This window comes from Typopeltis vanoorti, chromosome 14, assembly GCF_054136105.1.
Source record: "Typopeltis vanoorti isolate ZY-2024b chromosome 14, IOZ_Tvanoo_1.0, whole genome shotgun sequence".
Classification (NCBI taxonomy): Eukaryota; Metazoa; Arthropoda; class Arachnida; order Uropygi; family Thelyphonidae; genus Typopeltis; species Typopeltis vanoorti.
In genome coordinates this window covers 70,718,018-70,740,005 of record NC_143562.1, presented here as the reverse complement: position 1 = coordinate 70,740,005, position 21,988 = coordinate 70,718,018, and the positions used below count along the sequence as shown (strand labels likewise).

The 21,988-nt window shown below is 32.3% G+C and overlaps 1 protein-coding gene across 1 annotated transcript; it reads left to right on the top strand.

Moving 5' to 3' along the window:
* Positions 1-1,840: 1,840 nt before the first annotated feature.
* On the top strand, positions 1,841-20,172 carry LOC150099601 (uncharacterized). The gene is made up of 6 exons (XM_090404135.1): positions 1,841-1,974; positions 4,621-4,676; positions 7,168-7,275; positions 13,204-13,236; positions 18,999-19,034; positions 19,916-20,172. The coding sequence occupies exons 1-6, from the start codon at positions 1,881-1,883 to the stop codon at positions 19,976-19,978; spliced, it is 390 nt and encodes a 129-aa protein (XP_090260261.1). The 5' UTR covers positions 1,841-1,880; the 3' UTR covers positions 19,979-20,172.
* The last annotated feature ends 1,816 nt before the right edge of the window (positions 20,173-21,988 follow it).

Genomic DNA, 21,988 nt, shown 5'->3' with positions numbered 1-21,988 from the left:
ATCTAATCACACCGAAGTGAAAGGCTTGACATTTACTGACATTAAACTAACATCTATTCTCCTCTTCCCACAATTCCAAAATTTTCAAATAAATTTACAAGTACTACATATCAGCAGCATTCTTGATTACCATACTTATCTTTCCATCATCAGCAAATAGCTGTATATTGTCTGTCAAATCCTTCTCAATGCCATTCACATACAGATTGAATAACAGTGAACCAAGGACTGATCCTTGATGTACCCCTCTGGTTATCATACCTATTGCAGAGTCATATCCCCACTATACCACTTTTTGATAACAGTTAGTCAGCCATTGTCTTATGCAGGCTAATATTTTATAATCCAAACCGCATATTCTCCAATTTATGCAAGAGTCTCGCATACTGCATTCTATCCAAATCCTTAGCAAACTCTTTCCTTAATTCTTTACCTTATTTTTCTGTGCAATTGCAATTCATCGCATCAGCTCTTCATTTATTTCAGCAATGTTTCTGTTACTCAAATTATTAGCCTCTTTTTACTGGTATTCTTTAAGATTCCTTAAATTGCTAGGTTTAGAGCTTCTGCTTAATTTTTGAAAATAACTGATTTTGCATCCTCCAGATTACATCATTTCCTGCTACACATCATCCATATAATGACATGTAAAAAATCTAAAAAAATATATTCTTTCTTTTCATTAAACGCTCATTTGTGATGATGTATATTACCGATTTTTAGCCACTATGAGAATTTTAAGCAAATATAAAAGCAGACTTTTAAGATTGATAGTCTTCGTTGATTATTGCAGAGTTAATCTGTTTCAAAATGGCAGCCTTCAATTAAATCTGCATTTCAGGTCACAGGGTCAACTGAAATGCTTTGTCAGCTTCAGAAGTAAACAGTCAAGTGATAAAATGTTTTTTTTTTCCTTCATTTATTTAAATTTATTTATTTATAATTAATTCAGTTTAATCCTTTATCTAAGTGTGAGCAAACAAAGTTAGCGCCTGAAAATATCTTCAGGACTGAATATGGTGTTGTACTACTTTACTGGGGTAAGGTACACCTACCTTACCCCAGTGAGGTAGTACAACACCATATTCAGTCCTGAAGATATTTTCAGGCGCTAACTTTGTTTGCTCACACTTGGATAAAGTCTAACCAAGTGAAAAAATAAAATAAAATAAAATAAACTTTCAACATTTATTTATTTATATTTTACATTTTAATTTATTTAAATTTTCGCTTTTGCTTGACTGTCACTTTTTAAAAAATAAAAGACCGAAAAGCTGTCAAGCAAATTTTGCTTTTTGTAAATCATCTCAATATCATCAATATTCATTATGAAAATTGCCGATATTTTTTTGAAAAGCTGGACGTGCATAAACAGTGTTATGAAGAAAGTCGATCCAAAAATAGTTAACAGAATCAAAGGGAAAGTAGAGAAAATTTTAAAGTATTTTTCTGGACAGAATACATATTTCTAAGCGGCGCCACGTTTTTATGGCCTTATATGAAGAAAGTGAAAACATGTTAGACTATAGTGAATAGATTCTACTCATCATATTAATAGGAACAGAAAATTATAATTGAGGAAACCGCATCATTTGAAGTGTATTGAACATAATTAAAAAAAAAGAAAAAAAAGGAAAAAAAACATTGATCATAGCTGCATTTTGTAATGTGTATTTTGTATTTCTCTTCGTATGTTATCAAAAATCTTAGATAGGGATAAAACGGCCCTGCCTACTTCCTGTAAGGAAATCAAAGGCGTTAGCGTTTGATTTCCGCCGAGGAGCGGGATTACGCAATAAATCATATACGTAGCTAATAAAAGTACTTGCGCATTCTAACTGCTGTGAATTCACTTCATGAGAACGACAAATTAACTTAACATGATGAAGATTATATTTGTTGTGCTGATCTTGTCACCATTTCTGTTCTATGTAAATAGTTCGGCGCACTTTTGGCGATTCGAGTTTGTGTGCAGTAAGTTGTGAATGCTGTCTTTTAGCCTTCAATTTAGCAATTAAAATAATCCTAACTTCTCATTAAATAACCAGCTTTATTCGTATTTCTTCCAGTCTGTATAGAAGTATGATCTAATATTCGAGTTTCTATTCTTTCACTATTATTTATAAGCATAAGCTAAAGATAAGTACCAAATTGATTCTAATTAGGTCAGAATTTGTTTGTTTTTTAAAATACATTACTCTGTTCATTCTGGTGGCTAAAGTGACTTGAAAAAGTCACATGTTTGGTTTGTACAGTAAGGTTTCCGAATTATGTAAAAATAAATAAAAATACAAATAATAATAATAAATTAATAAAAATAAAAGAAATCCTTAGCACATCCATTTACTAGTGTGTTTTATTTACTATCTTTTGGGAGTGGGGGTAACATAAAGCATACACAAAAAACGTACTAAATCCGTAAAGGCCTTTTATTTCAATGGAGTACAAAAGGCTGTTTTAGTTCTATGTAATCTTGGAAGACTGATGGGCAGTCAGCATCCATGTTTAGCCAATCAACAATAGCTTCCAAATGAATTAATGATTTCAAACGGCAACCGCTAAAGAGAGCACAATACAATTGTCGCCATCTCGTGATTGCTAACGCGTGCGGCTCCCTACTTTTTTTTTTCAAAGATATAATTTTATAAATGGCTCTTCACTCCAAAAAGGTGGTCGACCGCTGGCCTAGACTAATAAAAATGATCTTCTAAGAAGTCCATACCCGCTCATGTTTTTGTCCCTTTAGAGAGTTTCCGATTTTTTTTCTTGAGCTAACGTATGCCATGTAGACTCCTGACTGACTAGGGAGTCTACAGGACCAAGCTTTCTCAGCTTTCAGAAAATTACTTGTTCTCTATATAAACAGCATCATTCTATTCTCCTATATAATGTGCTGTTTCGTTGCAACACAATCAATTCTAAGATATTTGATACTGATCAGAAGCGGGTATTCGGTTTAATACGCGACGTCCCTTACAGATTCACTGTAATTCAGTATTACTGAGATGATTGTTTCTATCATATGTTCAATGATATTTTTTGATCTTCAGCACCGGTTTTCTTCATGTTTCCAATTTTTCATTAATTAGATCGGAAAACCTTCATCCTGTGGAAAATATCTGTACCGTATAACTACATAATTATACAACGAACTTGCTTGAGTTCGATTCTTTCTGAATCTCTTAGGCACATAATGTCTCACACTAGTTTCCCAAAGATTGGAAGATCGAGCCGATCAAACAAATATTAGGAAATGATTTCATTTTTCATGTGTTTCATTTCTATATGTTTTGCTACTATGATGTGTCGGATTAATGGAAAAAGTCAATGATTTGGATAAAATATGAATGTGAATATGTAATGCATATTCATATTCATGAGGATAATGAATATGAATTACATAAAGATTGTTTACAAAAGAAATTAAACTATGGACATCACTATATTTCTTCAAGCTAACAGTCAAGGGGCCTACTTTCATCATGCACGATTTATATCTCTCGAAAACATTTAAATCATTAATCATGTTGTAGGATGACGAAATAATTAAATCATAATGTAAGATGTAAACCTAACGCTTGAGAGTACACTTTCCATGAAGCAATGCGAGTAACTTGTTTTGTACTTCCAGAAAAGCACACCTTCTAAGGAAATAAACACATTAATGTCACCTGCTTTCAACAGCGTTTATATTTTTTACCGGATTCTTTATTACGCTTCGTAGTTATTATTATTGTCATTGTGATGCTTAATGCTATTAGTTCTGTAATTAGTAGTATTTGTATCTAGTCACGAAACCCAATAATGGTTAATTTTAATAATATAAATATTATTATTATTCATGAAGATGATCAGCCTGTATTTTCATCCAATTTTGGGTGAAGGCTTCTCCCATTGGGTGTTTTCTTCCATGATGACCCAGTCCATCTTGGGAGAATATATACAGATTGTATATACTCTCTCAAGCCTTATGTGGGATTCGCATCGGGGTAAAGAAATTAGAAAAATTGAAAAATGGGAAATTTATTAGGAGTGGTTACTTGTGTTTCACTTCGACTGACGGCAGGTCGACCTCCTAAATTTACTGAGGTCTGTTTTTATCCATATTCCAATTCTTTGATACTGACAGTATGTACTTATTAAATTTGCTGCTTTATTGTATCACTGTATTTATAGAGAATGTAGATCTCTTACTTGCCAGAAATTTTCATAAAGATGTGAGAAACGGCGACTCTGCTCATCAGAGGGCTGACGTGGTTTGTTAAAGTCTAATTGGTTTGTTGAGCATGATTTCTGGATTAATTGTTTTCTAAAAGACCTATATTACTACAGGGTGTAATATTACTAGCTTTACTATCTTAGTGGGTGAAATTAATATCTTTAATATCTCACCTTCTTAACTTCATTATTCCTATGAAGCTTTTCACTTGAGTGGATCGTACGTGTGAAACTTAATAAGATCTATCAACCTTTATGAAACAATTTAGTTATTTATTTAAAATATTACCTTATTTTACCAAAATGAGTGTTTAAACATTTCTACTTAAGAGATTTATTGAAGAACAAATATATAATAAGCATAAGTGGTTGTCAACAATAAAATTCCTCATTTTGCTTTAGACAATACAGATCTGACGTCTCGATTTGCTGGATGTTTCAATTCACTGACTGGAGTGGTGAGTATCAAAATACTTTAAATATGCGCACTTTAATACGATTTTTGATTTCACTTCTGTATTAAAAGCAAATATGTCACTGCTCTTCTTTCTAATGTATCCTGATTTTGAGTTTCTATTTTTGTAGTGTGATAATTTCTTTCTGCTATTTCTCTCGTTTAGATATGATAAACCTACAGGAAAGGGGATTGGGTAAACTAATTTTATTTTTTGAATGATCCGTATTAAAATAATGAAAGAAAATCCGTACTTTTTACATGAGTACAATTTTTTTTTTTACACGAAACTACAACTCTAGGCCCACGGAATGTCCACTTTCATTTAAACATGTAGTTATTAAGAGACCAAAGAATGAATGTTTGTATGAAATAGAGATTATGCAAAGAGTCCCCGTTGTCAGAGTATATCCCAATACGTCCCCAAGGCAAGCGCCGTTTATCGTCCATTTATAAATTCAAGGAAATATGTAAAATAAAAAAATAAAAAAAGGTGGTTTTTGGTTGTTATTCTTGACGATTTTTGCTACCTTCTAAACTTGCCGTTCCTAATCATTGTCTTGGTTGCTTGAAGTGGAAGTCATAAAAAATGAGTTAAATCGTGTGAAGAAGGGAAAAACTAAAAAAAGAAAAAAAACAGGATTGCTGATCTGAGACGATCTAAAAGCATGAGAAGAAGTTATGAGAATAAGAGAAGAAGAAAAAATGAGTGAAGTAGGGAAAGAGAAGTAACAGATGATTGGAATATTTTATTTTTTGGAATCTATTCTACATCGGCTTGTTTCCATGCTGTAAGATGAATACCAGTTGAATATAATATAATGAATGCATGATACAGAATAGGTTTCATTTCAGGAGAACATATCTTGAGCACAATACGTGGTATTCCTTCAGGATGCATTGCCTTTTTATAGTTCAATCTTGTAACATTTTTCGACGTTCGTGTGGATACAGTAGGCATTCGATGCAGTTCTCAGCAAAGAACGAAAACCTTGGTTAAGTCTTGTTAATTATTCAGAGACTGGAAGACAAAAATGATGTAAGAACATCACACCCTCTGCAGTTTATGATGCGGTTATACAATTTATGTGCTTGTTCCTTTAAGAAAAAAGGAACAAGCACAAAAGGAATATTTTGCATCAAGCAGCTTGCAATGATCGGAAGTTATGACTGACATTGAAATAAGCGACTGGTTTTCGACTCTTTTCCATGTTAAAAAATGAATGATATGAAGAAAGCCGGTTTTCTTACAACTTACTTACAATAGGTTGTTGTCCTTTCTTAGACCGTCCTGGCACACTTCGATGAATACAATGGCATAGATATACCTTTACCATATTGAAAAGAGTGATGAATGAAAAGAATATGCAAGAGTGGTGAATATTCATCACTCCAATATTGATTATGTCTGAAAGACACAATCAATATTGGAATACCTATAATAAGAATAACTGAATCTAAATTATGAAACCAGTTTTCTAACCATGGAATGGAGGGGTATACGTCACATAAATCCTCCGGCTAGCTTTGTCGTAGTGCCACAAAAGTATTAGAGGTGATGAACGCGAATGGCTGAGGGAGGCATCTACATTCAGATCACGGTCTCATTCAAGATTCACCTCCCATCGGAGGTAAATCTTGAATGAGACTGTGATCTGAGGTATGAAGCGAAACAATAATATTAACAGTGCATCTAGAAGAAGAGTTAATTAAGCCGGGATTCAGAGTAAAGAGGATAATCGGAAATTGTGAATGCGGATGTGAATAATCTCTTTTAGGTCACTACCTGTAGCAAAATTTACTGATTCTGTTCCAGCTTGGTTGGTGAAATAAGGGAAATAGGGATCACTTACAGGTAATATATTAATATGACCAAGAGATAGCTTCCTTTCATTTTACTGTTTCGGAATTTGGACAGAATGAAATCGAGCTTGAAAGATAGGAAGTCAAAGAGGACTGAGAACTTTAAGAATAGCAAAAACAGCAGATGGAGGTTTAAAATGAAGAAAATAAATTCCAGATTAAGCATCCTTTCGAAAGGAATACCAAATCGCATATAGGCATAGAATCTAAAATATGCGGAAGGAATTTTTTGGTTGTAATTTGGACAGTTAAATTGGGCTATGGTTGTTGTTGTTGTTAATGTAGAGATCTGTAGTCTGTAAGAAACAGAATACAGGCTTTGAGTTTGTAAAATTCATAACGCACGTCATTGAATCTAGCATTGAAATCAGGAATGTTGATAGTGTATATCGACGTTTTCACTGAAGAAATTAGTTTTTAAAGTTTTATTTTGATAGGAAGGGAGGGGTTTATGACAGATTTATTTTAAAATTATCCACAGTGAATAGATTCATTCTAAATAATACAATCTATCCCAGCCTAAAAGAGTTTAACTCACAATAAACAGTTTATGCTTATATACGATCTGAGCAAATGTTTTCCAGCAAAATAATTTTGAATTTCTATTACATAAGTGCAATTTTTTTTTTCAGGTGAATAGCACTCTTCGAGATTGTGCAGCTCGTTTTTATCCCGAAGAAGAAAATATGGCAATGGCATTCGTAAATGGATTTTGCAATAACGACTGCTATCATGTGCTGGTAAGTTCTTTAATCCAAAAAAATTAATGCAGAATAGAAAAAAAAACTGTACTTTTCAAATATATTTTCAAAGTTATTTTTGTAAGCTTACATTTACTACGTAAATTTGAAATAAAATATGAAAGGATTTCTAATAATCATTTCTTCAGACATTTCTAAGGAGTATTCGAAATATGCCTACCAACCACTTGATGGCTGATCATTTTCTTTTTAATAAAACCTATTTTACGAAGCGTATTTTACGTGACCATCCTTTAAAATATTCTCTTTTGCTATTCATCTAAATTTCTATCATTTCTTTCTCTCACTGTGGGATTACTTCTAGCAATGCTATTTTTATAATCTGTTATTGGGACACCCAGAAAGCTTGTGCACACAGGAGCACTGCATTTACTTCAAACAGGAAATGAAGATGAAATATCCCTCCATTCAAGACAAATTTTGGTCAATATAGTACCATTTTCAATAGACTAGAGGTATATGAATTTGGCGAAGTTGTTTCGGGCAACTATGCATCTACATGATCAGCCTAATTCTTAAATGTACTGCTTATAAGGAAACTCCCGACACTGATATATGTCGTAATGTTGCGTATGAATTGTGAGTTTTGAGTTTGCGTTCTTTGACAATAATGCTTAATGATAATTACTGTGGGATTGTTAGTGCATATATTGCAATTGGTCGAACATTGAAATCAATCATGAGTGCAGAGAGCTATGAACCAATTCTCGTATCAGATTTCATCGCATGAATTGTTCGCACTTCACACTATACATTTACATCAAAAAGGTGAACAAAGGAAACTAAATATTTATCCATAGTAAAGAAATATGTATGATTTTAATACTAGTCTGAATCCTGAAAAGAGTCGTAATTTGATGGTTTGGTAATTTCATTGTTCCAAACGTAACTTTTGGGATTGTAAAATTAAATTTGGTAATCATTGTGCCTGATTAAAAAATTGAATTCAGGATTAAATTTTTAAATCTGGTTCAAGCCACTGTTCAAAATGCGCAGCTGTTATTTTTCACCAACTACAACCAGAGTTAAAGTATACAGCAGTAGTTAACTGGCATTTGCTCTCATTACTAACTAAGAGCATGTGAAAATCAATAACTCAACAGGGCCATTTGCTTTTACTAACATAATTCACTGACTGTGGATGTCATCTCCTGTACTGAGATGTGACTCTATTTGTACAGTGAATGCTTCACCGAGTTTCTGAGAACTTCTCACCTGCAGGATCGAGTTTGCTATTATAAGAAAAACGATGCTGTTTTTGAATGAAATCATTCATACAACAGAATATAAATGGTTTCACTTTGCTGATCAGTCCATTTCCTTTTTATTACTAGACTCGATTATCTGTCAAAAATAGATAGTTGAGAGGGGAGCCAAACATATCTTATAATTTTTGCTGAATTTATGACCTTCTGAGGAGAGTAATAGAAGTGAGATGAAGCACTTTTGGTTATTGAAAGTGAACGAGTGAATGAGAAAGATTTCTTTACCTGAATGTGATTTTCAAATCATTTGTGGGCAGCAGGGATCGTTTTTATATCCCTTTGTTTCACAGGGATAGCGGTTTCTAGAAGGGTCTGGTAGTTTAGTTGATAACAGCATAAGTTTCTGAAGAGATCGATCTTTGTTCGAAAGGTACATAAGTGTGGAGTTAATTCCTCATTCTTTTCGAGTATTGCATCTACCTGCACATTCGGGGTGGGGATTGAAAGATGTCTCAGGTACTTCATTGTTTGTTTCATTTCTTTCGTTTTTTATTTGATGCGTTTGTATTTTGATGAAGGGTGCCTTTTCATCGCGGAATATATAATCTTTGGTTAATTTCTTTCTTGAAAGAAGTTCGAGCTGGCTCTCACTCACTCACTTACCGGTAAAACAACTTTTCCTCTTTCTACACCAGAAATTCAACAGTAGCACTCTTTCACTTTCAGTCAATAATATTGAGTGCTAGGGCTAGGTAACACAAAATGGTACCAGTTGTCGCCCATGCTGTCTGCACTTGATAACAATTGAAAATCATTGTTAGTCCTTACTTAACTAGTCTGATTGACTAAAGATTGAGATTAGCTGCCCACTAGGGTTCAAGAAGATTTAGTTAGGGATGAATGGCCTTTTCTATTGATTTTTGAAAAAAAAGACGTTACCGGATTTATTATGATTATCACTAGTAGTATTAGTAGTATTATATATATAATATATATGTATTATATTATATATATAATATAATATATATATTATATTATATATTATAGCATATATTATATATATATACGGTATATAAATATTAAAGCGAGACTGAAAATTAGAGGGAAATTAATCTCTTTCTCTCAGCGATATCAATAATCGAAACATTTCGATGTTCGCTAATTGTGATGTCAAATCAACTGTGTTTCAAATGCCGAACAGTTTGTATTCTAAAGTCCCCAAAGAATATTCGCTCTTTCGTTTTCCAATACTGTCTGTATTTTATGATGCCACCAGTTATCCTAAGTAGGAAAGCCATATCCTACTTCTGATAACTAGAATAAATAGAATATGTAGAATATCCGATCACTGCAGGCACTGATCGGGTGTTCTGCAGTCTCTAATTTCTGATCACATAATCTGCATTTTCTCTTATTACTGATGTTCGAATTTTTTGCTATGATTACGTTAATTTGTACGTCTTGTACTTCTGTGGCTAGAATACATTTGGCCAATAAAACAATTGCTGGAAGTAGTGACTGCAAAAAAAATAAAATAAAAAAGAAGCAATAAAAAATAAATCAATATGCACAAAATTGAACTTTTTACAGAATCAACGTCATTTCTTTTAGTCTCTCCAGAGAAATAGATATGTAAACAATCATTCACTAGAAAAATAAGAAACACTGAAATTTTAGAGATTAATCTGGGATAATCCAGTTGATCAAGATTTAAATGCCTCATGGGTTAAGGAAATAGAATCAGAAATGAAACAAAAACAAATTTATTATTATTATTTTAAAATTATTTAGGATGCTTAGGCATACAACATACTCACGGTGAAAGCTCTGCTCCCAATATTATAATGTTAGAGTGGCTGTTTTTAATTTGAAAATGTTCCCAAGTAAGTCTACTTGTCATGCCAAAGACATTGATAAAAAAACATTCACCAAAATCGGCTAAGAAGAAACCGAATCTTGATTGCTGAAAAATGAACAGAGAGGACCGGTCAATAACTAGTGAAGAACAAAGGATGTCGCCATCTTTACAATCACACTGCAGTTGCTCAAGGGAAGAAAGTTGAGTCATGAAGTGCATCAAATGCCTGAAGGATTTATCGTCTGATGGAAATCATATAACTTGTAGGAAATGCCATAGGAATCTACACTTTACATGTGCCAGCCTTTCAGAAACAACCTGGCAATGTAATTCCAATGCAACACGCGAGGAATGGAAGTGCCTACTCTGCAGGAAGAACAAATAAATGCTCCTAAGGCAGCCATCTACCACACAGCTGATTATACCAGAGCCAAAATTACAAGACGAAATGAACGGACAAAAAAATACAGGTGAGCCCTATAATTTGAACTCCTTAAATATACTAATAGAAAACGGTCTAGAGAATTATAAAAGCCAGTTTAGTAGATCTTCTGCAAGAACTCTCTGACAAACAGAATGAACAAATAACAAAAAAATCTAGCGAATATTAAGAAATGGTCAAACATCATAATTCAGCAGTGAAAGAAGTCTTACAAAGGATGAAAGACATTAAAATTAACGCACTAACTGATACTCAACACAATTTGATGGAAGAGACATCCAAACACAGTTAAGAACTTAATTCCCTAAAAGTACAATAAGAACGATTAAATCAACAACAATATAAAGAACTTGTTATAAACGGCCTTCCCAGAACTGCACCTACAGAAAACATCAGAGACATAGTTTTAATATTAGGAAATGCAGCCAACATCCCTCTACAGCATAACGACATTCAGACTGTAAATCGGATTCCCAGGAAGAGCAAAAAACAAGGTTTGCCACGCCCTGCACTAGTCATTGTTCGTCTTACAAGCAAGTCCACAAGACACAATCTCATAAAAGCTATCAGACAGAAAAAACTAGTTTCGAAGAACTTGAACGCATTGCAAGACAACACACCAATCTTCCTATCTGAATATTTAACACCATTCAACCAGAATCTGTTGTACCAAGCAAGAAATGCAAAAACAGAAACAAATTACCAATTTTTCTTGATAACAGATGCCAAGGTAATCTTGAGAAAGTCATAAACTTCAAAGCCGATACAAATCAAAAACTCAGAAGACATAGAATGGCTGCCAGAGTGAAAAACAGTCTCCTAATTAGTTCTACCAAAATAAAAGAATGAATATGAACCTCCAGATAGATGTAATATCACCAGAATAGATCAACAATTTCATTTTGATCCGACCTTTCAAATCATTCATTTAATCTCCCAAACATCAGCCTACCTCCAACACAGCAATCAAATTAATGAGCAATCAAATTAATCAGATTAATCAAATTAATCAAATTAATGATTGAAATCATTCATTTGATCTCCCAAACATCAGCCTACTTTCAACACAGCAATCAAATTAATGAAAGGATATCTAACTGGTGTCAGCTCAGATAAGCTTACTAAAAAGCTCCGAGGATGCAAGCTGAGATATTATCGCAACCAAGACAACAGAAAGAAAAAAAATCCATTTATTTCATTGAAGTGTTGTAGTTACAGCACTTTTAAAAACATACTTAAAAATGTAATCTTATTCAACTGCAACTATAAATTACCGTCGAGAGTAACTATTATTAATATGTTATACAAAAAAAGGAAAATTTGTTCGAAATTCATTGTTAAAAAAAAACCTTGAACCACATGTTTTCAAAATGCATAGTACATATTCATAACTTTAATAATAAAAATCATTCAATTTTTAAAGAAAATACTTTATTATTATTATATGTATGTCAGTTTTATATTTTTTTTGAAATTTTGTAATTTCTATAATTTTATAATGTAGTTATTATATTTATGCAAGACAATAAAGCGTTTAAAAACAAAAAAATTCACCATTTTAATTTATTTTTATTATTATTATTATTATTTGGCATACCCATATTCATGTAGTTCCCATATAATAATTTATATGAGTACTCCGTGGAGTGAAAAGACTCATAGCAGGAGCTCACTTGATTTATTTCGAGTTATTCTATCATATACATTTAGTGTAACCATAACGGAATTTAAAATCATAGACATGCTGTGAATTGCAGTGTTTTCTCATTTTCAGTAGTACTGTCCCTGATATGTAAATATAAATGAGATTTAATCCAGTGTAGAATACTCCTGAGGTCGTAGAATTTACAATTCTCATAATGTAGATAATTGATGGCCAGTATTTCTTATCCATGCTTCTTCAAAACTGCCATCTGCTTTACATCCACCAGCCATTACGTGCTTATTAGTATTAGAAGTAAGGCCGTTAGGAAAATTAGTCAACTCTGGTGTGCTTGAAGTTTATTAGTCGGTGATGTGGCCTTTTCCTAGGAAGTAAAATCAGACACAATTGGTGTACCTGCAAAATACAATTTGAAGATTGTGGATGCCAGTTAATGGATTTTGTAAGAAAGCAGTCAAAAACTAAATTTTTCTATGAATTTCAGATTACATGATTTCTCCAGAAGATGTACGTTATTTATTTTGGTATTGTGACAAATAAATAAATAAATACAATAATTTTGAACTTTTCATTTAAATGTCGTATTTTTCTGAACTGCATTTTCTGAACCATATCATCTGTGCTGCTACACAATCGAACATTTATTTTTAAGTGTTTTTTTAATTAAAAACTGTTACTAATACAAATATCAGTAACAATTTTAATTTTCCAACAAATAAATTTTTTCTGTTATTTACAGGTTGAACGTTGCGTCGATTCTGCCGTGCAAAAAGTAAGCATGCATTTTTCTATAAATTAAATATACGTTAAACAATAAGGCTAAATTTATCTCAGTGGAAATGGCGGATGATGCTAAACTCAGTTCAGCAAGGAATAAACTGAACCACACTTTACAACAGTGAAATCTTCCCATATACACATTTACGTTCCCCAGAGAATAGGATAAAACAGAAGAAAAACTCAGTAAAATAGCATTGTAAACGTTTTCTACAAATCTCTGCAAGTCCTTACAAGTGATCTAAAATCTTCACAATGACTCCGGAGGTACTGATTTTGGGACAGTAAGACAAATCAGTCTTTCCTCCATTCTTGTTCAATGTGATAATCATAAATTATTGCTATTCCTACGGGATTTTTCCTGGACTCAGAATCAAATGATATACACATGTCAAGAGTCTAGTCATTTCGGCGTTCATTTTGTTTATCATATGTTCTGATATTCATTTTGGTGATATTGCAATAGCTCTATTCGATTTATTCAGATTATATTAGTGTATATATAACTATATATATTAGTGTATAATGATAGCACATCGGACGATGTGCTATCATTATACACTAATGTTATATAGACCTGCTTGAAAAGTCTTAGCGAAGAGAACATTCATTATTTTCGACAGTCGCTTTAGCTTCTGGGACAAAGGAATCATCTGCGTTCAATAACGATATTCTTCTATATTTACTATTTCTTGTAATTGCAGCATATTAGTAAAATTCTTTTTCTTCGTTTTATATATTTGTCCACTCCTCTCTCTTATTCTGAAGATATCCATGCACTTCGTCTTCTTATGTATCTCTTGCTTAATAAGACTAAACATTCAATTCACACCCACTTTATTTATTATTTGAATTCCAAGGTCACATTCGAACAGCCTCGTGTAAGTACTATTTCAAAGCTTACCATGCACTGCAATATCATTTCTGTTCAACGATTAATGCCCTGATAGCATAGACAATATTCTCCTGAGTTTGTAGTAAGGTCTAACTTTCTAGTTCATCATATTCCCATTGGATTATCAATAAAGCGGGAAATATTCACCATGAATAATTCCCATTTCAGTATCACTGTTTCCTAGTCCACTCTTATTCTTGCCAAGTGATGGCGAAACAGTTATAATCTTAAGTGGGATACCTGTGACTTTATGATTATATTAAGTACTCTTTGGCGAGTTGCTTCTTTCACATGCTGCATTAGAAAGTTATATCGCAACAGCTCAGTAAATTCTTTTGACTTCTTATCATGCTTTTCATTTCTCTGCCATCCAAACAATGTTTGGATAATATCAGTCACCCATACTAATTACTTGTTTAGAAGACCATCAGGGTTATTTAGCGATGAACTCCGTCTTCCTCAATAACTGAACCAGCAGTGTGTGTAATAAAATCGCTCCATATATTTCATTCTCTTCGCCTGGAATTCACACTAAATAGCCTCACATCAAATATAGACATAACAATACGCCTTATCACGTTTTTCGATCTTACATCTGCTATCTGCTTTGCTCGGTTGGTCAACTTTCTCTTTTCCTTTCCAGACACTCAAAATGCCTGAACCAAACCATAGTCTTTCCCTTCACCAGATTTATAACCATGCACACAGAAATAGAATTATTATCACTATTTTTATCTGCACATCATACATACCTAAACTCTCTCTCTCTCTCTCTCTCTCTCTCTCTCTCTTTGAGCCTTTATCCAATGATCTATTTTCCTTACATGGCATGTAATTTCTAACTAAGCAGTTAATCAAACTAATCAGTATGAAAGATTTAAGTAAAGATATAGTTAATTAATCTTACGTATATTGTACTTTATTTCTTTCGATGAAGGAACAGAAAAGGTGTATGTTTAGTTAATCTAATTAATTCAATAGAATTAATTATTTCTAAATTATTCATTATACTATCTCAGGTAATTTATTTTAGAAATGAATTAACAACTAATAGTATATCATGGGAAATATATATTCAACTTATAAACCCATTTCCAATAACGCGTCGTGTTTTCAAGTTGGGATTTGCTTGTAGGAAAGTACAGGTAGGTCTCCACTTAGTTAATGCATCCCTAAATTAAAAACTGGTAAAGCGGGAATATTTAATTCCCATAGATATGATGTTTTTAGGGTTTGCGTATTTAACAATGAAATTTATCTACAGTGATGTTAAATAAAAGCTCTCCCGAGAATAATTTAATAGTTTACTGTTTAATTATTCTTAATAGTTCATATAAACAAATACCATTTAAATAATCAATACTATTTTTATTTTGAACTATTAAGAATGATTAAACAGCAAACTGTGAAAGAAATTCGTGTTATATTAACAATGTCAATATAACGAAATAGGATTATGATTATGATAATATAACAATATTACAATTATAGTTAATATAATCAAGTTAATATAACATAGGTGATATAACAATATAAAGTGTCTTGTTATAGGAATTTTCCAAACGCGGAGGTCTCTGTGAAGAAAATATTTATGTTTATCTATAAGACTGGTGATTATGAGAAACTCAGGATTGTTTTTGGAACAATAGCATGGCTTGAGAAGCTACAAGGAATGATTGTCAGTAGTGCATGGCATGTGATTAAAGATTGCTTGAGAGTAGTACTATCAGACTCATGACTTTCTCATGACTTTGGGTTGCATACCCAAAGTCATGAGAATAAACCAAGTTTGAAATACGTGGATGATTGGAGATAAAAAAAGCAAGAGAGTTGCAAACAACAACAAAAAAAGAAAACATTGTAGAGGAAATATAAAGAAAAAGTGATCAGCATAATCATGAGCTGTACAAATTGCCAGCAAGAATGGTGACAAGTATTGTAACGAAGGCCAAATCAGACTATGAGAGAGAATCAGCCAAACAGGCCAAAGTATACCCAAATGAATCTTTTCGTTATGTAGCAAGTAAGAGGGGAAATGACTATGGTAGAATCGTTAAACATGATGGGAAGGTGACTGGACCAAAACAAATGATTGTGCTGCTGATTGGCATTTTGTAAAGGTGGATCTTCCAGGTGGTAATTTTACAGTCGCTATTACAGAGAGGCATATAAACATCAAAGAAGATCAAAAGGTAGTGTTGATCATATTAAAAATTATGAATCTAAACACAGCAGTGTGAGAGCGGATGGAATATCAGCCAGTGTATTAAGTGAACATGCATGAGTATTGGCATTGCCTCTGACGAAGTTGATTCATCTAAGTCTCAGTTCTGGCAGAGTTCCAAGAGAGCAGAAAGAGGATAACATAGTAATATTGCATAAAACGTGTTCAAAGACAGAGGTATAACAAACTACTGACCAATTAATATATCAGGAGTGGTTGTTAAAATATTTGAATATTTGGTGAAAGGTAACATACTACAGTGGATGAATACGGATGCGATACTCTGTACTGCTGGATCTTGCCAAGGAATTTGAGAGAACACCAGATGGATAACTATCGTTGTTTACAAAGACTGGGGCAAATGGGAATGATTATGAAATAAGTATCATGACTCAGAGAGGCTGGCGGTTAGACACCAGAGAAGACTATATTTTGAAGTGGAATCTAGGAGAATAATGGCGACTAGTGGAGTATCTCACGGTTTAGTACTAGTGCACTACGGTTTAATTTGTATATTAATGACAGGGAAAGATTTGAGGGGATATTCAGTTGTTTGCTGATGATGCAAAACTGGGGATAGTAATAGTTGATAAAGGTGGTGTAGATATCCTACAGGCTGATTTTAATAATCATCCTGTAGGATATCTACATCATGATTTTAATAAATTGGCATTGTGAGCAAATGAAAATGATTATCAATTCTGTGTTCAATTCAATTCAGTGCACAGCCTTAAAAATGGAAGGTGATGCACTTGTTGAAAAGGTTGCGTACAGTGTATCATGTAGCTCATATTGGAGTGCAGGAAATTGATGAGGCTAAGGATTTGGGATTACAAAGTGTTGAAGTTGAAAGGGAATATTGCAAAAGTTGGAAAAGAGTTCAAAGAATTACATTTTTAGTGAAAAACATGCAAACAAGTAAAAACATTAAAGTTCTTATCCCTCTTTATAAGGCTATGTATGGGTCACATCTGGACTACTGTGAACAGATTAGATGACCTGTGTTCCATGATGGTGAGAGATCTCTGGAACATTGCCTATGAGGATAGGTTGAATATTTGTGAGTTACAAATTTCAGTTAATAGGTGGAAAAGAGGGGACGTGACAGAAACTTTTATGATATTAATAGGGTTTTATAATATTGATGGAAGTGAAATTTTTCAATATACAAAAAAGAGTCAGAAAATTAGCAACCATCCGTGGTAGCTGTGTAAATGTGTTGTTATTAGGGATGTACGGAACCCATTTCTTGCCTTGAAAGTGGTGACTGATTCACTGGAACGGATTGCCAGAATTGATTGTGAATTTCGTAACATTTGAAGGTTTCAAGAAAAGGTAAGACAGGATTTGTGTGTATAATGCTTAACTCTGATCTCCCACGATGAATATCCGGTCTCATTGCAAAAGCCACAACATAATATATATTTTTTTAAATATTTTAATAATTTTTTTTATTGTTCTTTCAAATATTTACATATATACAAAGATCTATTCAGTATATTATTTTACAAGATTCAGCTCTTTGTGCTACATATAATGAGATTTAAATAGTAATGATGATAAGAGTTTTTTTTATATATATATAACAATCATAATAATAATTTACAATTTTATTGTTACATAAGTTGTATAATATTACATGTTGTAGTTTACTATTTTTTTTTTTAAGTTTGAAAAGGTGTGATTATACAACAGTATTTACACATATGCAATCTAAATATTATATCCTTATTCTCACAAACATACAGTGTGAACTCAGGATTTACATTTAAAAGAATTTTTTTACATTGCATACATTTGTTACAGTTATTATATACATTACATACATTTGATTACATATGATACATTACTTACATTTGTTTACATCTGATATTTACATTAAGTACATTGGTTTACATATAGTACATACATTACATTGGTTTTCATGTGATACGTACATTACATGCATTTGGTTACATATGATACATCTTGGATGAGGACTAATTTCTTTGCTTTCATCCTCGAAGCTTATATGTAAGCTTATCTGAGGATGACAAAGCTTATCAATAATAATAATAATAATTAATATTATTAATTATTAAGATTAATAATAATAATAATAATAATAATAATAATAATAATAATAATAATAATAATAATAATAATAATAATAATAATAATAATAGTTTAAATGTGTACAGTACTATACAATGTTGATTATTCTATATAATATTTCTTACAAAAATATTTACGTCAATTTCCCCCTCACTTTATTTTTATTTTTATGTTACTCAGACATGAGAATTCGGTAAGTCATCTACAGTAAATTTGTTTGTGATGTCATATTTTGTTTCCAACCCACGTCAGCATCGTAAATGTTATCTGTTATGTAATTCAGTGAGAGAAACAAATGAACGAAGTGTACTGCACAACTACGCATATTGTTTGAAATGCATATTTTTGAATGTATAGCATTTTGCGTCGCAATTGAATTACTTATTTTCGATGCTGTTGATACTCTAAAAAAGACCCGTAAACCCTGAACGAGTAATGCTTGTATTTAAAACTCGATTATTTACTTTTTAATCGGTGTAAACCTGTTTGATTTCATGAATGGACATATACTTTATTTTTATGTTTATATTTCTTTAAATTTCAGCAACCTCAACTGCATGTCCGTCAACCTCGGTTTCTGGTAAGTATTTGAATTAATTTTTAATTTAATCAAAAGTGTCCTACACACACACACACACACACACACACACACACACACACACACACACACACACACACACACACACACACACACACACACACACACACACACACACACACACACACACACACACACACACACACACACACACACACACACACACACACAGCAGGGACATTAAATCACGTTGCTTCTGTGTGCTGATGCTGGGTATTGTTAAAGTCATTAAATTAGCAACTCTCTATTAAGCAAAATATTAGCGAACATAGTTATTCCGAAATTTAGAAATGCAGTCCTCACTAAATATCACTGCAGTAGGTGTGCTTGACAAGAATTCTTCCTGAGAAAAAGTAAGAGATATTTGTAATGTCTATTCCACCCACATTCCATGCACATTCCATTTTAACATATTAAAATTCAAAGAATGTAGGCGGAAACACATTCCATTTTTAATGTGACTTCAGCTCTCATATACATTCCATCATTGTTTTAATTTATTTAAGAAAATGTATACAGTATTGATAATCAAAGCACCTTTTGCATTTGTATTAATTCCTAAAAAATACGAATAACCTCACCTGATGCACTCATTTATTTATTTAATTTTTGTGCACAACTATTAAACTCTTGAAAGCTATGAGAATTCCACAGCTGAATCATAATCATTATGATTCAGCTGTGCACATTATAAGTTTCATAACGTAGGGAATAATTATAAATTTTGAAACAGTTATTTTAGAAATATGGAAATACTAAAAAGAATATAAACTCTTCATGAGTCCTTTTTTAATTTGGTTTTTATTTCATTCAATAATTAAAATTATTAATAAAATAATTTAAACTATATTTTGCTTTCATAGAAATGCATAGAAACGTTGGCTACTGAATGGAGATCCAACCAATCAGGATATACTCCTGAATAACCATAGAATCATCGTTTGAAGATGCGATTTTAGAATATGACTAATATAATCCTGGATAAAGATCGCTTTGTAATGCAGTATACAAATTTTGCTTATTTTACTATATTAAACAAAATATTCAGTGTTCCAAGTGTGGAGATTTATTTGCTTTTGTTATTCTTGAAAAATAAAGATTCTTGCTTAATAATTTAAAAGATTTATTTTTTTAATAAGCAAAAATTAAAAAATAATAACAATAATTAATTTTTGTAAAAATACTTCTGAAATTGATCCACACACCTGTCACATATAAAAATAAAAATTTAAAATTAGATGATGCTCTATAAACTAACTTTCTATAATAATATCTTCTGCCAAACATTTAACCCAAAAATGTAGGATTGAATCGAATTATATAGAAATAAGGTATAATAAAGATCCAACAACCTTTGAAAGCCGAATATATAAAAAACTTTGACAGTTTCGAAATTTCGATCTGAGATCTTGTTGTGAATTTTCTACCTATATTCAACTTCGAAATACCGTTGAATCATTAATATATCCTATTTATAAATAAACAATATCAATTTTTCAAATGTTTCAATTTTTTCAAATCGAGTTTAAAAGGAACGGGAGTACATTTTACAATATATTTATGATGAATGTGTTTGGTACAAATACACAGAACGTAATAATGTGGAATAATCTGCTGACCTGTAGAAAGTCTGTTATTCAATTTGGCATGATGCGATTAGGAAAATTCTGCAACATTACGGAATAGACAACAAAATAATACGACTCATTGAATTACTGTACTCATCTTCTTAAATTATGGCTGAAATTATAGCACACCCTCTGCAACTGAGCGCTGAGTGAGACCCACGTGCAAAGAATGGCCAATGTTATTTAACTTCTTCCTGGAATATGTTGAAAAATGAAGCCTTGGAAAATGGTTTGAACCCAAGACGATCAGAAAAATTCTAATACATCTCCTACAACTCTTTTACATAAACAAGATTGCAATTACATCAAGAATGTCACAAGCCAATTAGCTGCCTTGCTCTGCGAGTACAACATAAAAGTTTTTTTTTTAACCTTTACAAACAATATCCAGTTTCCTACATCCACTAAAACCTTCACATCTCGCCATGAAAAAAAAAAAAAAAAAAAAAACGTTTATGATATTCATTGCACTTGTGTCATTTGTTATGCAGGGCAAAAACGGAGGTCACGTGAGATCAGTATGTTTGAACACCTAAAAGACATCGAAAAACGGAGAGAGCATAAATAAGACCTGGCATTCCCCATAATCACCACTGGTAATCAAGAACTCTTTCAATAAAAAAAATGTCATATATAGATAACAACATTTTCACAAGAAAATTTAAAGAAGACTCGCAAATGTTTAGGATCCCTAGACCATGAAATAAATATCAAGGCTTAATTTTGCATCATATATTGTCTGCTTACATTAAGCTGTTAACTTCTACGGAACTAGAATATATCCCGACTTTTTTCATTTGTATTCTGGTAACGAATTTTTCATTTGTATTCTGGTTTATCAATTATTTAACAGTTCTGAAGTCATCGAAAACATCTAATATGTGTAATGAATTGTTAATAGGCTTTTGTTGTTTAAAACGTTTATGTACCACTACCAATGATGAGGAAAGTCCTACGACGCGTGATATTTGTCCGGTTTTAATTGCTTATTAGAAAAGAAAAAAAACCTCCTAATTTATATTATAATGTGATCTCAATTCCAAAAACTTACCACAAAGTAATGGGTTTACAGTTTCACTGCTGGACGTTGTAAAAGCCTTTCCAGGATATCACACAAAATTCTAATCAATAAACTGCAGCAGATGGGGATAGATATAGGTGTGGTGATGGAGAGATATCAGAGAATAGTTTATTGAGGAGTAGAGTCCAAACGAAGGAGGCCTTGTGAATATTGTCTTACCACACGGCTCTGTTCTTGGGCCGCTACTGTTTATTTAATATGTTCATTAATGATATAGGAAGGGATCT